The sequence below is a fragment of the Plecotus auritus genome (assembly GCF_963455305.1).
Source record: "Plecotus auritus genome assembly, chromosome: 2".
Lineage (NCBI taxonomy): Eukaryota > Metazoa > Chordata > Mammalia > Chiroptera > Vespertilionidae > Plecotus > Plecotus auritus.
In genome coordinates, this window is record NC_137771.1 from 120,581,817 (window position 1) to 120,596,254 (window position 14,438).

Here is a 14,438-nt window from a genome sequence, read left to right on the forward strand (position 1 = left end):
ATACTCTATCCAGCAAGGCTATCATTCAAAATTGAAAGTGAAATCAGGAGCTTCACAGACAAAAAAGGCGAAGCGAGTTTATTGCCACCAAACAGCAATGCAAGAAATGCTAATGGAACTATTTTAAAAAGAAGAAATAGAAAAGGAGGAAGGAACACAGGCTTAAAGAATAAAAATGGCAACAAACAAGTACCTGTCAATAATAACCTTAAATGTAAATGGATTAAATGCTTCAGTTAAAAGACATAATGTAGCTGATTGCATAAGAAAACATGACCCATATATATATGCTGTCTACAAAAGACCCACCTCAGAACAAAAGACCCACACAGACAGAAAGTGAAGGGATGGGAAAAAAAATTTCAGGCAAATGGAAATTTAAAAAAGGAACTGGGAAGCAATCCTTCTTTCTGACAAAATAGACCTCGAAGGCCATAACAAGAGATAAGGAAGGCCACTTCATAATACTAAAGGGATCGATACAATAAGAGGCTATAATTCTGGTAAATATATATGCACCCAATACAGGAGCATCCAAATGTATAAAAAAAACTTCTGGAGGATATCAAGGGAGATATGGACAACAATACAATCATAGGAATTCACTGGAAATCTTCTAGAAAAAAATCAACAAGGAAACAGCAATCCTAAAGGACTCACTAGTTCAGATGGAACTAATTGACATCTTCAGAGCATTTCACCCCAAAACTAAGGAATATACATTCTTCTCAAGTGCACAGGGGACATTTTCAAAGATAGGTCACATGTTAGGACACAAGATGTATAAGTAGCAAGTGATCCTAAGAAAGTTGGCAATGTCCTTCCTGCCAAATAAAATACAGAGGCTGCAGGTCCTTTTTGTTTTCAGTGTGGAAGGCCTTTCACCCTTTGTTTTGGCAGTTCACAAAGTTACTGTCATTAGGTTGCATAACAGTTGCATGTCACAGAGAAACCTGTGGAATTTGGGAATTTGTTTAAGGCACTGGAACTAGAATGCTGAGCCCTCTTGAACACTGCTCCACGCTTAATTTGCATACAATTCACCTGGGGATTCTGTGAAGATGAAAATTCTAATTTAATGGCCTGTGTGGGGCCTGAGATTCTGCATTCCTAACAGGATCCCAGGTTATTGTTGGTACTCTGGCCATAGATTACTCCTATTAGACCTCCAACACAGGCTGGGTGTTAAAATGTACTGGTCTGCTTTTCCTGTCAGTCAGGTGGACTGTAATGTAATGTTTAGCAAAAGAAAGGGATTTCACCTTGAAAAACATTCTGATTGCTGTTCTCAATCAAGCAGAAATGACTTCAAGGTTCTGAGATGGTTTTCATTCTCTGTAGCACCTTCCTTCTTCATGTCATCCACCTATAATTAACAGGGGGGTGTGCAGGAGTAACCAAGGCTGGAGGTAGGCAGAAACATGCTTGGGTACTCCCAGTGTTTATGATTTGGGTTTTGTCAGAAATTATAATCTATCTCAATCCTAGATGAAACTTGAGCCTTAGAATCTGGTCTAAGGGGCATTCCCAGGTGCCAGGAGGTAAGCACTCTTCCCAAACTAAGTGCTCTTTCCAAACTCTGCATGTGTGTGTGGATGGCATTTTTCCAGACAGGCCCTGGGAATCTCCTTTGCACAATGTATGAAATCTAAAATTTGGTAATCCTGCCACATCTTAAATGCCAGCCAATGTGGCCTTACTGTAGAAAATTCCTTTCTGAAGACAGAACAAGCTATCCCTGCCAAAGGCTGGATCTGGATATGGGAGTACCGAGCCATTCTGGTTTCATGGTCTGGTGTGAAGGGGACATATTGTGGCATCCTTGCCCCCCCTTGCACCTAGGATAAGGCAGGACAGAGCCGGCTGAAAGCCCCCAAACACCTGCTGTAAATAGCAAGCATGGTTGTTTGACTTTTTCCTCATAGCTGGACAGACCGGTGTGGTGAGGTGTCAGCTTTCTTTATAAAACACCTTTTGGTTTTCTCAGTGGCACTTACTATGAACAGGTCCTCAAATATGACTGAAGGACAAATACCTCTAATTGATATATTTTCAAATATCAAACCTATCCTGGGAGAGTTCGTTTTAAGGGCAGGCTGAATTCTGGTGCTGAGCCCAGCCATTAAGCAGAGGTTGTCAGGATTGGAAAACATTGAAATAATGGTTTTATCAGTGGCAAATTATTTTATAAAACATGTTATTATTTTAAAGGTTCTGATATAATAGGGCATTCATCATTCTCTTACACTTGGTCACTCAACTAAAAAGGTGAGCTCTCTCTATGTGTGTAAAGTTTCATACTAACCTTGAGGGTGGTGAGAATAGATGAGAGAAGAAGAAGAGGAAGAAGAAGAAGGAGAAGAAGAAAAAGAAGAAGAAGAAGAAGAAGAAGAAGAAGAAGAAGAAGAAGAAGAAGAAGAAGAAGAAGAAGAAGAAGAAGAAAGGGAGAGAGAGAGCGCATTAGTTCTTAAGGATTCCATTCTCTGAGTAACTAAGAAATAAAATTAAAAAATAAAATGAATAAACAGGCCAATATAATAAATACTACCTCATCCAGAGTCATAAATCCCAAAGAAAGTGTTTCTGATTTCCATGGCCAGGGAAAACTTCACAGAGGGGAGATTTAAGCTAGACTTTGAGGGATGGGTAGTATTGTAATGAAGGTAAACAGAATAAAAACACTTAAAGTTCAAGATATCTGAAAAATGAAAGTAGACTCTGGGCTAGAACAGGTCTATGGAGGGAAGCCGTGGGGAACAAGGCTGAAAAGGTAGGTTGTTGCTGTGTTGGGAAGTGTCCTGAAAATCAAAGCTAGTTATTTCCATCCCAGTGGCAGTGGGAACCCATTTAAGTTTAGTAAATCTTCAGATTTACCTTAATGGAACACTCATGGGGTTTCCTGAGATTAACATATAATCTCCTAAAGTAAAAGGAGACATTCCTACACAACAATAATTCCTTGGCACTCAGAACACTAAAGAGCCAGTTTTCTAATCCTTGCTCTGCTACGGGCTCATTGGTAATGAGAAAGGTAACTTCTCTAGGCCATAATTTCAACTTTAAAATAAAGGGTTAATCAAGATCATTTCTAAAGTTCCTTCCAGCTCTAAAATCAATTATTCTCATTCTCCTGTTAGAGACTTTCTCCAGTGAGAAAAGAAGAAAAACCTGTTATAACCTATTTAATGACACTGAAATCACAGTTTTAATTATTTAAATTTGCAGATTTGTTCTAATTCTGTCTGCACTGCAAAGTAGAAATTTGCACTCTGGAAGTCACTGAACCTTTGATTTATTCACTGAACCTTTGTTATAAAAAGCACCTATGGAGAGCAGATGAAGGCATTTTTTGACTAAATTATCAAATATTTTTCAACATCACAGATGAATATTTTTTAAATAAATTAGAATTATAGCAAAATATTTTTAAAAGTGTACGCTTGAATGTTACAGTGGATAACACTACTGACTTGATCTTTGTATTTTTGTGCTGTACAGGAAATGCCAGCACTAAATTTGTCACAAACTCATTTTCAAAGGAAATTGCATCCATAAAGGGACAAGTTCTTTTTTTCCCCCTTTCTTCTTTTGAATTAGCAACATGAAAAAAAAATTAAGAGCTTTTCTAAGAACAGAAGAGTCATGGAAACAGAAGTGTTCTGTGTGGATGCTTCACAGTCATCCCTAGGTTTCTGCAGGGTACACTGAGGCAGAAAACCTTGTTTCTAGTTTCTGCTCTACCTTGGTTAGCTCTGTGAGGGCAGAAACCATTTATCGGGTTTTACCTCTCCTTTGAAATACTTACCACAATTATGGTCATCATTGTCTTTTCCCTCACTACTGGATTACAAGATCTGTGTCAGGACTCTGTATTCATAGCTCTCTACCCAGCATGTAAGTTACTCAATATTCACTGAATGAATTTTTTATTTATCTGTAAAGTGAGGCAGTTGGACAGAATTTCCCATGTCCTTTCCATCTTTGATTCTAATAGAGGCCCAGTGCACGATATCTGTGCACGGGGGTGTGTGTCCCTCAGCCCAGCCTGCACCATCTCCAATCTGGGACCCCTTGAGGGATGTCCTACTGGGATCGGGCCTAAACGAGCAGTCAGACATCCCTCTCACAATCCAGGACTGCTGGCTCCCAACTGCTCGCCTGCCTGCCTTCCTGATTGCCCCTAACCGCTTCTGCCTGCCAGCCTGATCCCCCCTAACCACTCCCCTGACAGCCTGATTGATGCCTAACTGCTCCCCTGCCAGCCTGTTTGCCCCATAACTGCCCTCCCCTGCAGGCCTGGTCACCCCTAACTGCCCTCCCCTGCAGGCCTGGGTCCCCCCAACTGCCCTCCCCTGCAGGCCTGGTCCCTCCCAACTGCTGTCCCCTGCAGGCCTGGTCCCTCCCAACTGCCTTCCCCTGCTGGCCATCTTGTGGCGGCCATCTTGTGTTCACATGGGGGCAGCCATCTTTGACCACATGGGGGCAGCCATCTTGTGTGGTGGAGTGACAGTCAATTTGCATATTATTCTTTTATTAGATAGGATATGAATTTACTTTGGATTATATCTAAGTCCAAACAGTTGAATTTTCCCCTTCAGCTTACTTTATAGCCTTTTATTGCATACTAGTACTTTTCCAAATTAGGACATTTTGTCTAAATTCAACTTGAAGATAAAGTAGTACAAGGACTATGTCTAGACAAGGAAGGATTCTGAGGGAGTGATACTGCGCATGCTGTTGAACCCAACTCCTACATCTTGAAGTTGTGGTTTGTGTCTAAAACAAGTGAAGAACTAAAAAGGTAAAGGCAAATCAAACTTCAGAACAATTTATAAGTATAAAATTTGATATTCTAAATTTTGCAGGTGCTAATGCACAATAAGTTTGTTGAACCTCCAAGAACATAATCCAGCACTATATAGTAGTCCTTTGTACCAACAAAACTTGGTGAGAAGAACCATGGATTTTTTTATTTATCTGTAAAGGATGCTTTGCACTTGAGTATACATATTTCTTTAAAGTAAGTCAAAAGCCCATTACAGTGTATCCTGTTACAATGAAAATCTTTTACTTAATCTGGAAGCTCACTCAATTATTTTGAGCATCATATACAACCCAACAGATACAATGTAATCCTTGACAACTATTTGAAATGTTGTAGCTAAATTAGAGTAATTGGATAATGTAGACAACTGCAACAAAGCATTTACTCTCATACTGTGCTCAATATTAGATGACATGCAAAATTCAATTGGGAGCCCAGCCAGTGTGACTCAGTGGTTGAGGGTCGACCTATGAACCAGGAAGTCACAGTTCATTTCTGGTCAGGGCACATGCCCAGGATGTGGGCTCCATCCCCAGTGGGAGGTGTGCAGGAGGTAGCCAATTAATGATTCTCTCTCATCGATGTTTCTATCTCTCTCTTCCTCCCCCTTCCACCCTGGAATCAATAAATATATATTTTTAAAATTCAATTAGGAAAGGGAGTTCAAAAGAACCGTGCTTCTTCCTTGGATAAACATTAGATGAGGGTAATACCTAGTTGGGGAAGTATTTAATTGTGCTTTTATATATTTTTCTTGCTACCTATTCCTAATTATAAACTTTAAATCTGTGCATTTGGGTACTATTTGTTTTATCTCAAGTACAACATAATACTAGGCAGTCTTTTTTTTTTTTAAATATATTTTATTGATATTTTACAGAGAGGAAGGGAGAGGGATAGAGAGCTAGAAACATCGATGAGAGAGAAACATCAATCAGCTGCCTCCTGCACACCTCCCACTGGGGATGTGCCCACAACCAAGGTACATGCCCTTGACCGGAATCGAACCCGGGACCCTTCAGTCCGCAGGCCGACACTCTATCCACTGAGCCAAACTGGTTTCGGCAATACTAGGCAGTCTTTAAAATCATTTTCTATTAATTGTAAAAAGTACACTCAGATAAGAACTCTGGAGATCACTTGTGATGTTGATTTCTAGCATGTCATCAATTTGGTTAAAAAAAAATTCTTATTAAAAAAAAAAGAACTCTGTAAAATCATTTTCTTTTAGAAGGCATAAAATATCCAGGGAACTTTTATTTTTAAAGAAAAAATCAAGTAAGACATAGTTTTCATTGACCCAAACATGCATAATCCATCCTTAATATAAAATGCACTCAATTGGAAAATTACACATGAAATACAAAGGGAATGCAACTTTACATATGTAAAATGATTGCTAGCCATAGTAATTTAACAGTCAAATTAATAGACATTGTACATTAAAAGACACCACCACCATCTAAAAGTCAATTATCTATGATACACCAAGGGAAATTCTGATATGGAATGGTTTGACTCAAAGCAAAGAATAAGGCACCTGCTATGAACTTAGAACAATAACTTTCATTTTAAAAGTTACAATAAAATAGAATTAACCAAGATACTTGTTTCAAAGAGGGAAACAAGTATAGGAGTTGACTTCCTGGGTGAGAAAGGCAGGTAACAATGAAGATAAAACCTGCTGCCCCCAGGTCAGCCGATTCTTTTCCTATTCTATAGTCAAATTCCTGATAATCCTTACCACTCCCCTCCCTCACTCTCTCCCATACCTTGGGGCATCAGAAGCTCTCTCTGAGGTTCACACTGAGTATAGACAAGGTAGCAGATTTCCCTTTCTGTTCCTCTTAAAACAGCTTATTTTAAAAGAAATATCCTGAGGCAATTAAACAAAGCAAACAAGCAGCTTTTTTTCCAATTAACAGACATCTCTCAGGCTTTTTTTCATCAAGTAATGGCTAAGTACTTAAATAGCCAATACTTTCAGTTTTTAACAGTACCAGAAAACCCCAAATCTGCCTTCTTACTCACCCTTACCATTATTACAATGGAAGTCTGATCATAACCTATAAAATTACACAACAAAGGGAAAACTAAGGACTGATCCCTTATCAGTAAATCCATTTAATTCCAGATGATATATTAGTCTGATGTATCTAGAAACCCAACAATTTTAATCATAAATCTAGAAAAAGCATTTCCAAACTAGGTGTAACTTTTTAGTTTGTGCCTTTTTGATGTTAAAAGTGCTAATAACATGCTAAGATGTCCTATGGCACATTGGGCTCAACAGTATGGTCTGATGAGGCATTCATTTTTAGTAGTATTTTGCCCCTTGGATGTTGTCTAACATAGTAGACCCCTTTGATACATTGAAGTAATTCTGATGAAATCATTGGTGAGATAAACAAACCTTCCCTGACTTTACTCCACCATGATAGCTTTTAGTGAAACTGAAGTGACTAAGTTACAAAATGCTCAACCAAGTTGTTTTCTTATGACATCTCAGGTTAGTATATTCACTCATGCAAAATCCAAGGTAGTGTAACAGAAATAATATTGAAGTAAACATGGCTATAAGCATCTTTTACATTAGGCATTTAGAAGCTTTTAGAATTTCCTAGGTGCTATAGCTTGTGGGAAACTAGGCTAACTGTATAGTTGTTCCATTTATAAGCACCTTATTACAGCACAGGTCCATGACCCTATATGGGAGTGTGCTTTCAATTCAAGATATTGTAATAAGTGCCTAGCTATATAAAAACTGTAAGAATCCAAATTTTAAATTAAGCTAACTGCATGTACTCATTAGGGTTAACAAAACCTGGACCCTGTCCACACAGACTTAATCTAATTACCTATACTGTATACTGTTTTAATAACCACATTAAAAAACTTACTCTTTAATGACTGAATAAGTAGGGTCCACTAATGTAGCTTAACAATCAAAATTTTATTGCTTTATTCATGTGGTGCTTTTGCAAGGCACTGTGGTATGGACTAGAAAATTTGGAATGACTTGTGAAAAAACCTTGGAATGACACATGGATGATGATATGAAAAATCATTCTGAGGCAGGATGATTTACTGAATTGTTTTTAACCAGGGTATCAAACATCGGGAATGAGTTCAAGTTAAAATTCACAGGAGAATGGAAACATCTTAAGGTCAGTCTCTTCACATGCCCATCCTGATACTTTGAATAATCTGGAAAATTGCTGTAAAGAGAAAGAGCAAAAATTAAAACATGCTTTGAATAAACTGGTCTGGCAAGGGGCAAATATTAAGGTAGGGTACCCTTAAATAATAACTTGCAAATGCTATGTAACTTCATTGTAATAATGAAGACAGGCCTACCATAATAAAACAAATGTCCAGAAGTTATTTTTTAAAATCTCAGTTTCTGAGTGTTATATTTTAATGTCCCAGAGAGTTTGACAATAACAATCATCTTAGAAAGAATTTAAAGTACCAAAGCAAACAGGTTTTTCAAGCACAGAATTATTTTGGTTTATCACTAAATATTACATGTCCCCTGAAGGCCTGGCCTATAACATGCATGTTTCCTCATTCTCACAAGGCTGAAATCCAATCATCTTTAGGTTATATAAATTGCTTGGCTCTTGGCCATCTATCAGGAAAGCTTCCAACTGGTAAGTTTAGGAGACAGGCAAAGTGAAATGTTTAAAAGAAACCTCAATAAAGTCAGAATGTCAAAATTTGAAATGCAGAAACATGTGCTTCAATAGCAACAGCTTATATAAGAAAACAAATGATATTCTGTAATACATTTGCAGAGGCATGAGTCTATAACAGCAGGTTGCCCTGATAACGAATTTTTCTACCGTATGTCAAATGTTTCTTTTATTAATCTAAAACCAATTGTCACATATTAAATTGCCACGTTTCTTTTATAGTGAATCAGTTCTTCGCACTAGCTTTACCCTAAAATATACCCAGCTTTTGACATAATGTTAGATTCTGGGATATGTTAAATTAAGTTAGAACATCCATATGTACATAATGTTCAAAAGTTTCTTTTTTTGCAAAGGTATTGATAATGGAATTGCAAAACATCCTATTCCTTCTCTGAGATGTTTTTGTTTTTTGTTTTGGTCTACATTTCTAACAGCTTGATCATTACTAAGAACCCGACGACCTCCTTTTCTAATATCCTGTGGGCACAGTCAAGCTGGGAGAAGTTTCTGGAGCACCACCCTCTGTGCATATGTGGGACAAGTAAATTTGTTCAAATGAGATAGAATTATGTGGAGCTCGCGGCAGGTGGGTTGAGAACTACGCGGTTAAGACTCACCACTGATAGGTCACCACGTCATCCTAAAGCCGTCATCCAACATCCCACCCGACAGTGGCCCCCAAAGCACTTACCAGAACCACAGACAACAAAAATGAAGAGAGCCAATAACCAGGGTCCTACAGAGGCCTTCTCTTCGGGAGCATTTCTCTGCAAAAAGGAAAACCCACCGTTTCAAATGCAAAAAAACCACTGCGACCCAGGACTCACACAGCCTGCTCTCCGGCGGAGTCTCTCCTCCGTTCCCGAGCCACCCAGCTCCTGCACCCCCCTCGCTGAACCCCTAACTTAGTGTCCAGCTCGCGGCCTCGGGCCCCCACAGCCGGCCGGGTCTGGGGAGGACTCGACGTGGCCCTAGACTGCAGCACAGAGGCACGTCCGCTCTCTCCTTACCGAGGTCTTGGCTACGTTGCCGCGCTGGGTGATATTCTTGCTGTGCTTCTCGTTAGCCATACGGATCCGCTGTTTGGCGACCATCTTCGCGGCGCCACCACTAACCCAAACCACCCCTTGGCCTCGCTCGCTCCCCCTCGGACCGCTGCGACGCCCCGCTCCCGGTGCCGCGCTGCGGGAACGGGGAGGTTCTCAGGCGGGCGCTAGGTTGGGCCTGAGAGCGGCAAGCGCGGTGCTGAGCGCTAGCAGGCGTGGGACGCCGGCTGCCTGGGAACCCGGGCGCGTCGGCGAGCGAGGGTGGAGCGCGGGAGGACAGCAGGCCCGGGGTAGGCTCGCACCGCCCGCCGCCGGGAGCGTGGAGTGAAAGAGGAAGAAACGAAACAAGTGGACCTCGTACCCCGTCAGCTCGAACTACTTCGGTTCGGCTGCCAACGTCAGCACTGGGAGAACTCCGCCCCGCGGAAGTGCGGGCCCCACCGGCAGAAGGGGGAGAGGGAGGGTGAAGGCGGGCGCAGGGGCTCTAGCCCAGCCCTCCCAAGTTCTGTAAAAATGTGTCCCACCCACCCTGCCCCCAGCGTTGCGCGTGCGCCTTGAGGTTCCTTCGCTGCTACATTCTCTAAACGGAAGTGAATTGGCCCCGAGGTTGGTGACCCCGGAAATACTAAGTTGCCGTGCCCACGCCGGAGTGGACGTGTAGGGGCCGGGTTTGGCCCTCGTGAACTCTGACCCGAGTGCATAGGTTTCTCTTTCCGGGACGAGATGGCGCCGTACACGCCGCTTTTAACAGGTGAGTTCTGAACGAGCAAGGGTCTGTTTCTACAGAGCAGTTTATTTTTTGTGTCTTTGTCCTTGGGCTTGGAGTCCAATCTGGCCTTTTCTTGTAGATTGCGAAAGAGCCGGAGGGACCTTTGGGTTTTTTCGTGTTGCGTGGCAATCGGAAGTGAAGTCCCCGCCTCTGCGCTTCTGCGTTTCCTTTCCCTTTTGCCTATCCATCATTCTTTCCTGCCGTTTCAAGTTCTGCGGGATTAGAGGAAGGGTGATAAGAACTGAAAATGCTAGTTGAATTTGTTACCCTGGGTTTGCAATACTGGTATTGTAGGAACCCTTATCTGTTGACAGGCTTTGTTCACTCTGAAATCGTTTAGCTTTATAAACACGTGACTAAGTCTACTAGAATGACCACACAGGAAGAACACGTGAATTAAAGTAATACCAAGTTTTGTACTCCTTGCTTTGATGAAATTTGTAGGACTTGAAAGAGTGGAACTGTGGCAGTACGTGTGGTCTGGTATGGTAGCAGTGAGCATTATAGAGATAATATAGCAATGTTTGGTGTTGAAATGGTTATGAGAATTTTAGCATTAGAATATTGGAGGATTCCTGAGGTTTTGAAGCTGAGGCAGAGTTTATAATGTTGGAGAAGATAATAAACTTAGTCTTGGACAGTGTCAGGGAAGACTCTGGACTAGGGTAATGGCTGGGAGTCTCCTGAGCATCAAATAAGGAGGGGATAATTGGGGAGGGGGGGGGGAGAAGGGATAAAATCACCAGCGGCTTAATAACTTATGTAGGAGGAAAAGGAAGTCATTAAAAGACAGGATGTTTACTTTTATGGAAAAGGATTATTTGCTCCTGAGACTTGAAAGAAACCTTTTTAGTTTTTGCATTCATCTACATTTTAAGATCTACATCAAGCATGTCAAACTCAAAGGCTAACACGGGCCAAATAAATAAGTTTTAAGTTTATGTGGGCCACAAAAAAACAAAAGCTTCAATTTTCATAGAAACATAGGCTTATTTCGATAGAGACATGCTGAATACAAAGGGCTGAAATAAATGAGTAATGGTTAACATAAAATAATAGAACATTTTAATAGAAAGTAATATTTTTTCTTGAACATTAACTTACCAGACACCGAATAACTGCACAAATTAGTAAGTGTAACGCAAATAAACCTATTTTTCTTATTCTCCAAAAGCGAAATATTTCCTGTTGCGCACACCAAACAAGTCAGTACAAAACTAATGACGTGGCAATCTGCTGCTAAAATACTCGCTGCTACTATTAGTGGAAAGAAATGGTGCGCTTGCGCGTAAGGCGCTTAAGGGAAATGAATGCAACATAATTATAGTAATAAGTATAGTAATCAGTCATTAGTAAAGGTAGTTTGTTATTCATTATGTATAACAGGATATTGTAAAAATTAAGTAACGACATTTTTATTAAAACTTCTTACATACTGTTCTATTGGCTGGGCCACAAAAATATTCATTGTGGGCTGCATGCAACCTGTGAGCTGCGAGTTTGACATGCTTGATTTACATTATACTACATTTTAAGATCTTTGTTATTATGCACTGTGCCCACTCACATTCAACCTGTCTACTACAGTTTATTCATCAAACATTTATCAAATACTGACTATAATTTGTTAGGTAATATGCCAGCAGATACTATTTAAAAGGCATAATTATGTAATTAAACTAGAAGCCGGGTACACAGATTTGTGCACGGGTGGGGTCCCTTGGCCTGGCCGATGATCGGGGCTGATTGGGGCCGCAAGAGGTTGGCCGGCTGGGGAGAAGGACTGTGGGAGGTTGGCCAGCCAGCCCTATCAGAGCCAGTTGGCTGGAGGGACTGCAGGAGGTTTGGCTGTGGGAGCACACTGACCACCAGGGGGAAGCTCCTGCATTGAGCGTCTGCCCCCTGGTTGTCAGTGGGTGTCATAGCGACCTATCAACTGGTCATTCGGTCATTCAGTCGCTTAGGCTTTTATATATATATCAATTAGGTTTTTTTCTTCTAGCTTTATAAAGGTTAACTCGTATGCTATTCACAATTTAAGAATACTAAATACTTAGGGGTGCTTATTTCAAAGGTGTGCTGACATAGATGCACAGAAACAGTAAACAGGAATTGCTTAAGGCAGAGAGAAACCTTTTACTAAAATGTTATATGTCTGTGCATGACTACCCACCCTGACTTTCCAGTTAGCAATTTATGATCTGATCACCCTATGAGATTACTTTCCATAGGACCCCTCTTTTTCATCCACATGATTAATCTTTAAACACTTTAATATAGATATTTTAGTTAACAATAGGTTATTTTACTTCAAGAATCTTTTTTTTTTTAAACATATTTTATTGATATTTTACAGAGAGGAAGGGAGAGGGATAGAGAGCTAGAAACATCGATGAGAGAGAAACATCGATCAGCTGCCTCCTGCACACCCCCCACTGGGGATGTGCCCGCAACCCAGGTACATGCCCTTGACCGGAATCGAACCCGGGACCCCTCAATCCGCAGGCCGACGCTCTATCCACTGAGCCAAACCGGTTTTGGCTTCAAGAATCTTTTAAAAACTTAGACTCATGGGATTTGTAGTTGTGAATAATTTAGAGATTATTCAGTAAATTTTATTAGTCATGACTTAATTGGAAATGACAAAGGGATTTTTTTTTTTAGAAAACTTTATGTAACCTTAAAGCTTCAGTATTTTTTTTTGTATTTATTTATTTTTTTAAATAAATCTTTATTCAGATTATTACAATTGTTTCTCCTTTTCCCCCCATAGCTCCCCTCCACCCGGTTCCCACCCCACCTTCTGCCCTTACCTCCCCGCCACTGTCCTCATCCATAGGTGTATGATTTTTGTCCAGTCTCTTCCTGAACACCCCCATACCCCTTTCCCCCTGAGAATTATCAGTCCACTCCCTTTCTATGCCCCTGATTCTATTATATTCACCAGATTATTCTGTTGCTCAGGTTTTTAATTCACTTGATTTTTAGGTTCACTTGTTGATAGATATGTATTTGTTGTTCATAATTTTTCTCTTTACTTTTTTCTTCTTCCTCTTCTTAAAGAATACCTTTCAGCATTTCATATAATACTGGTTTGGTGGTGATGAACTCCTTTAACTTTTTCTTATCTGTGAAGCTCTTTATCTGACCTTCAATTCTGAATGATAGCTTTGCTGGGTAGAGTAATCTTGGTTGTAGGTTCTTGCTATTCATCACATTGAATATTTCTTGCCACTCCCGTCTGGCCTGCATAGTTTCTGTTGAGAAATCAGCTGACAGTCGATGGGTGCTCCCTTGTAGGTAATTAACTGTTTTTCTCTTGCTGCTTTTAATATTCTCTCTTTGTCTTTTGCTCTTGGCATTTTAATTATGATGTGTCTTGGTGTGGTCCTCTTTGGATTCCTTTTGTTGGGGGTTCTGTGCACTTCCTGGACTTGTAAGTCTATTTCTTTCACCAGGTGGGGGAAGTTTTCGGTCATTATTTCTTCAAATAGGTTTTCAGTATCTTGCTCTCTCTCTTCTTCTGGCACCCCCATAATTCTGATGTTGGTATGCTTGAAGTTGTCCCAGAGTCTTCTTACACTATCTTCAACTTTTTGGATTTTTTTTTCTTTTTGCTTTTTCAGTTGAGTGTTTTTTGCTTCTTTGTATTTCAATTCTTTGACTTGATTCTTGTGTTCCTCTAGTCTGTTGTTGGGTCTCTGTATAATGCTTTTTATTTCAGTCAGTGTATGTTTAATTTCTAGTTGGTCCTTTTTCATATCTTCGAGGGTCTCGTTATATTTATCGGCCTTTTCTAGGATATTCTTGAAAAGCCTTATAACCGTGGTTTTGAATTTTATATCCAGTCATTTGTTTTCCTCCATTTCTTTCATTTGTGATCTATGTCTTTGACGCCGCATTTTCACTGCTTCCCTGAGTTGGTAGGGTAGATTTGTGTGCTAGGTTTCCTATATGGCCCAGTGGGTCGGCCTCCCCAGTTAACCTGAGGTGGACACTCTTGGTGCACCCCTTTGTGGACTGTGTGTGCAGCCTTGTTGTAGTTAAGTCTTGATTGTTGTTGGTATCACTGGGAGGAATTGACCTCCAGGCCAGTTGGC

The 14,438-nt window shown here is 40.5% G+C and overlaps 2 protein-coding genes across 4 annotated transcripts in view; one reads left to right on the forward strand and one right to left on the reverse strand.

Annotated features, from left to right (window-relative positions):
- Window positions 1-6,067: 6,067 nt before the first annotated feature.
- On the reverse strand, window positions 6,068-10,158 carry SERP1 (stress associated endoplasmic reticulum protein 1). The gene is made up of 3 exons (XM_080656962.1): window positions 9,534-10,158; window positions 9,215-9,290; window positions 6,068-8,043 (listed from the first exon to the last, which is right to left on the reverse strand). Exons 1-3 carry the CDS (start codon window positions 9,615-9,617, stop codon window positions 8,003-8,005), a joined length of 201 nt encoding a protein of 66 aa, XP_080513088.1. The 5' UTR covers window positions 9,618-10,158; the 3' UTR covers window positions 6,068-8,002.
- Window positions 10,159-10,220: 62 nt separating this feature from the next.
- Window positions 10,221-14,438, forward strand: part of EIF2A (eukaryotic translation initiation factor 2A) — a 53,450-nt gene continuing 49,232 nt past the window's right edge. For 2 of the 3 annotated variants that reach the window (XM_080657525.1, XM_080657526.1), the window contains exon 1: window positions 10,263-10,320. Coding sequence is in view for 1 of the 3 variants with exons in the window: in XM_080657524.1 (XP_080513650.1) it covers window positions 10,293-10,320 (28 nt within the window). In the remaining 2 variants the exon portion in view is untranslated. Of the gene's footprint in view, window positions 10,321-14,438 lie in introns of all 3 variants that reach the window. The other variant, XM_080657524.1, reaches the window with a different exon arrangement.

Coding starts and splice junctions, on each gene's coding strand:
- SERP1 (XM_080656962.1), bottom strand. CDS start 9,617: ATGGTCGCCAAACAGCGGATCCGTATGGCTAACGAGAAGCACAGCAAG. Junction 9,291..9,533: donor GCAACGTAGCCAAGACCTCG/GTAAGGAGAGAG, acceptor TCCTTTTTGCAG/AGAAATGCTCCCGAAGAGAA. Junction 8,044..9,214: donor TTTTGTTGTCTGTGGTTCTG/GTAAGTGCTTTG, acceptor TTCTCTTTACAG/CAATTTTCCAGATTATTCAA.